The sequence below is a fragment of the Triticum aestivum genome, chromosome 7A (genome assembly GCF_018294505.1).
Source record: "Triticum aestivum cultivar Chinese Spring chromosome 7A, IWGSC CS RefSeq v2.1, whole genome shotgun sequence".
Classification (NCBI taxonomy): domain Eukaryota; kingdom Viridiplantae; phylum Streptophyta; class Magnoliopsida; order Poales; family Poaceae; genus Triticum; species Triticum aestivum.
In genome coordinates this window covers 205,972,045-205,977,029 of record NC_057812.1, presented here as the reverse complement: position 1 = coordinate 205,977,029, position 4,985 = coordinate 205,972,045, and the positions used below count along the sequence as shown (strand labels likewise).

Genomic DNA, 4,985 nt, shown 5'->3' with positions numbered 1-4,985 from the left:
CTGTTACCACTAGAAGAACGCCCGTGCGTTGCAACGGGGCCACATTAACTTTAAGAGTTCAATATTACGACATTGGCGACTTTTTTTACCATCAAATCTTCACACACACACACAGAACCACACTCTCCCTCCCTCTTCCTCACTCTCTATCCCCGTCTCCCTCTCGCTCTAACACACACACATATCCATCTTATTGGGTACGGGACCATAATCCATCTATTTCACACATACACGCTAGTGCATAACAATATGGATTATGTGTATTATATTTGCCACCAGAATTGAGGGAATTAATTTCATGTAAATCGACCAGCCACAACTCCAAGAATACGCGGACGAGCTGGTTCGGGTCGGCGTCGGCGCCGTCCAGCGCGGGCCACGGGCCCGCTTCCAAGTGCACGTGCAATGCACGACTTCACAAATATTATAATCAGATATGAGAAATCACATGCATAGAAAAGATATTCTGATAGCAATCCAAATACCATACTCAATTGAATACCTAACCTGGACAATACTCTTATTTCTATGCGCCAGAAAAAAATGGAATAGCAAAGCTAAGTATGCCTACATACGCTCAGATTATATATAAGAATCTTCGGTGAACAATTGCAACAAAGCACTAAGCAGCGATAAATTTAAATAAAAAATCCATTAACTATGCAGGCAGCAGGCTTGTTACAACATAGAGAGATAGAAAAATGTCACCTCCAGTAATGTAGCGCAAAGGAGTGGAACGAAGCATGAATGAGCGGTTGCCTGTTCTTCTCCATGTACATGGATTAGCAGTAGAGGCCAAGTATATAAGTACTTGACCGAACTCCACTCTTCGTGTACGGAGAGCCATGTCACATTCTCGCCGCTGCAGCATGAGAGGACGGCTGGTTCACGTGACCCTCCAGCTGGGGGATCCATGGTGGCTGACCGTCGATCTCGAGGCACAGAAGTTGAGGGCAGTAGTGGCGAGATCCATGCCAGCCAACCGGGCGAAGAGGAGGTCGTCGAGGAGGGACACATCGGCAAGATCCGGTCACCACGCGACCTGAAGAGCAACAGTGATCTCCACAAGCTGTAGGCCGACGGCGTGCTCCATCCCCTGCGATCGGGTGACCATGGCGGTGGCCACAGCTCCTCATGCTCGCCTCGATCTCGGCGACACACCCTGAGTGTAGGAGGCAGCAACGACCTCGACGAAATCATGGCCTCCATCCCGGAACGCAATCATGTCGCTCTAAATAAATGGATTCAATCATGTGACTCTAATTACTTCGGATTGTTATGTGCACACTAAGCGGGGTGCAGTTAGGAAAGAAAATGTTTTCTAATTAAAGTGATTGAGTGATTTAAGGTAAGGTTAATTAATTTGGATTTGATTTTTAGTGATTGTTAGTAAAGTATGATGCGTCTTTAAAATCTTTTATTTGTTTCCTTAAAATCTATTATTTGTTTCCTAAAGAAATTTGCAATAATGGAAGGTATCGGTTGATTTGGATAAGTTAGTAAATTTAGATCCGTGATTGCGTCCACGTTTGGAAAGTGCTGATTTGCAAGAAAAGAGCTGAGGGGTAAATAAACCAGTGAATAAGAAACCAACATCGAAAAAAATCTACGACGGTTAACCTACGAAAAAAAACCGGACGAAAGTGATGAGACGAAAAAAAACCTGGAAACGAGACTGCCAACTGCTCCATTAGAAGTAGAGATTACATCCAGTCAGTCCGTATTCCATGGCCTCAGTTCTCAAATCTTGGAGGCCCGACGTCTGGCATCTCTATCTATCCGTTTCGTTGCGACCTACGCTCCACTCGCTGTCTCAGTCTCCAGCAACAAAAGGAGCACACTACCCTGCCGGCTCACACCCGCTGCCGGAGCACCTACGCACAGACTAGGCAGCCATGCGTCGCCTCCACTACACCATCACCACCCTGCTCTCCGCAACCTGCCTCCTTCTGCACGCCATGGCGTCGCCGGCACTGCCTGACCCGGGGTCGCTCGAGCCGTCCCTGCTCTTCCCGTCGGCCGGCGCCTCCCAGGCCCAACCCGCCGCGGCATCCACCATCCCGGCATTCCCCGAGCAGTCCGAGGCCGCGGCCACCTCTTCCGTCTGCCAGCTCACCCCTTCCCCGCCGCTCCTCCCGGCCGTCCTGGCCTCCTGCAACGCCGGCAGCGGCAGCGGCGTCCTCCCGCCGCGGCTGCGGTGCTGCCCGGCCCTGGCCGCGTGGCTGTACGCCGCGTACGCGCCCACCGCGTTGGGGAGCGACGGCAGCAGGTGGTCGAAGCTCCCCGCCGCGGCGGCGGACGTGACGGACCTGCCGCTGCTGCCGGACGACGTGGAGGAGTGCGCGGGCGCCGCGGAGCGCGCGCTGAGGTCCGCGGGAGCGACGCTGCCGCAGCCGCAGGCGGGGAGCAACAATGGGACGACGTGCGACGTGCCCTTCTGCTACTGCGGGATAAGGCTGAGGCGGCCGGTCTGCGCGCTGCCGGCGGGCAGGGCTGCGAGGAGGCTGGAGAGGGACTGCGCGCGGCCGGGGCTCGCCGGCTGCTCCCGGTGCCTCCGGGCGCTGAACCTGGTGAGGCCACACATTCAGAACCCCTTTCCTTTTCGCCGCAGAAAGAAAAAGAACTGCAGTACTATGCTTCTCGGATGCTCCCGTGGTGCAGGTGCACGCATGCCTCACAGAACCACTAACATTTTTTAATGGAAAGTTAAACTGTGAGCTTTGATGAATGCTAATCAAGTAATCATGTTACTTTTTCTTGAAGAGATAAAACCCAACCCTTTTTATCTGTTTAGATGTCAGGCACACAGAGTAGGATAAGCATTTCAGTAACTTCTTTATATTCTTGAGCATCATGAATACTAGCATACATACAAACATATTCCATGTACGCGGAGCAAGGTGGGTTATATTCATTACCAAACACCAAAACCAAAACCAAAACCAAAACTTGGCGAGATTGAGTTGAGCTTGCATATATAGGCATCAAGTACACAAATACGCGAGCCAAATGAAGAAGGATCACGAGGAGAGTCGTGTGCGGTGTGCGGTGGCCCCGCGCGCGGCAAGTGCACTAATCGGTAGACAAATTGGCGGTCCCAGTCTCTTCAAAAAACAAAATCCAGGGTCCCAGTATTTATCGGTAGCCAACAAGGAGTCACGGAAAATATGGTGCGGAATTCAGGTCCCGGGCCATACATGCCACTGCAGAACACTCATCTCTGTCATAGGAACAGTGCGAAAATCCATAATGGAGTAGTAAGTCGCAGTCACGGACAGGGACATCTACTGCATGCCTGAACTTTCATATTGCCCGGGTAAAACTTAACTGAATGGGAGCAGGAGTACATGTACAACACTCTGCCATTGCAGTAATAAAACCGTTATTAAAAGCTGATTGTGGTAAATAAACCTGGTGAACCTAAGCCATTCAACTGAATTTGCCCTGGAAGGATTGAATGATGATGAAACTATTTGAACCAGCGGTCCGGGGTGAATGGGTAGGGCCTGGAGGAGCATGTAGGGACATGATTTGGTTCAGAACACCATGCCTACTCCACTCCACTCCTTTACTACCACTTTCACTTTGAGTTCAGAACTCGATGCCCACACTGATTCCTCTTTTTCACCTAAAAAGGGTCACAAGCAAGGCATCCCACCCAAAGCCGAATCATTTGCTTTCTGGACCCGACCGCTTCCAGTTCCAAGGACAAAGCATTGGTTGCTTTACTAGTAATTTTTCGGTACAGCAACCCCAGTAATTTAGGGGAAAAGACGTCAAGGGAAATGTCTCCGCCTGCGAGACTCGACAGAGATGTACCATGCGTCACATGACTTGTGTTCAGAGTTCCGAGAGATGCGGTAGCGGCCCTAGCACTGTGGCATCGTGTCGCATGGGCTGGCGGGCATGCTCTGGGCCAGCTTGTGTGAGAGCGAGGGTTTTGTCCCTTTGTCTCAACTGGAATCTCTATCCCTCTCTCCGGATCAGCAACCTGTGGTAACAATAACATGCATGATCTATTTGACCTCCACAGTTCCTGAGCAACGGTGAATTTTGCAGTTTCTTTCAAAATTACTGTCGCTCACTCGCATGAGTTGGAGTAAGCTAGATCATTTTGTTGCCTGGAAACCTAATCATCTCGTCCCTTTTTGTGTGGTGCCATGCATGCATTACAGCTGAACGCCATTGGAGAGAAGAACGCCACGTCGGGGAAGGCCAGTCATGGCGGGAAGCCACGTGAGCGTGACTGCCAGCTCATGGGGCTGACGTGGCTGCTGCAGCGGAACGCCACGCGGCATCGGGCGGCCGCCACGGCGGTCCTCCAGGCCCTCATGGCGGCCGAGGAGGCGGGGGCTACCAGCGCGCCCGCCACGTGCTCGCTCCCCGTCGATGGCCTGCCGCTTGCCGTCGCGTCGTCGGAGATCAACGGCGCCGCCGATGTGTCCCCCATGGGCAGCCTGCTTCTTCGCTTTCTGCTGGGGACGTCTGCCTTCATCTTGTCCCGGCGGTTCTGAGCAAAATCTGATCTTCGCTGCGCGGTCTCTTTGCTATTTCTTCTGTGTTTGCACTTCTGATGTTGAATTAGTAGTTGTTCAATTTGTTTGTACTTCTGATGATGTTTAGTTCTTGAAAGGCTAGGGACTAGAGAGTGGACTTCGTTACTGTAATTATATGCAATCCCGGTGGGGATGCCTAATCTAGTGAGCGTGCATTGCATCTCCATTTAAACAAAATCCTACGTCTTGCATTCCAGGGAAACGCATTTCACTGATATGGTCCACCCAGAACTGCAGAAATGATCACATACGAGCAGTCGTCCTTGGGTACTGGCTGGTTGACACATGGCGCATTGTACGGATAATCGTGGTGCCCCGAAACAGCTCCCTACATAAATAAAAATAAAAACTCAAAAGTCAGTCCATCTATGATCTAGTTTCAAACATATTGAAATGAAAAACACAATGATAAAACTATTCATAATTTGG

The 4,985-nt window shown here is 51.0% G+C and overlaps 1 protein-coding gene across 1 annotated transcript; it reads left to right on the top strand.

The window, feature by feature from the left end:
- The first annotated feature begins 1,760 nt into the window (after positions 1-1,760).
- LOC123150734 (uncharacterized GPI-anchored protein At4g28100) lies at positions 1,761-4,762 on the top strand. The gene is made up of 2 exons (XM_044570566.1): positions 1,761-2,570; positions 4,176-4,762. The coding sequence occupies exons 1-2, from the start codon at positions 1,896-1,898 to the stop codon at positions 4,512-4,514; spliced, it is 1,014 nt and encodes a 337-aa protein (XP_044426501.1). The 5' UTR covers positions 1,761-1,895; the 3' UTR covers positions 4,515-4,762.
- Positions 4,763-4,985: the final 223 nt, after the last annotated feature.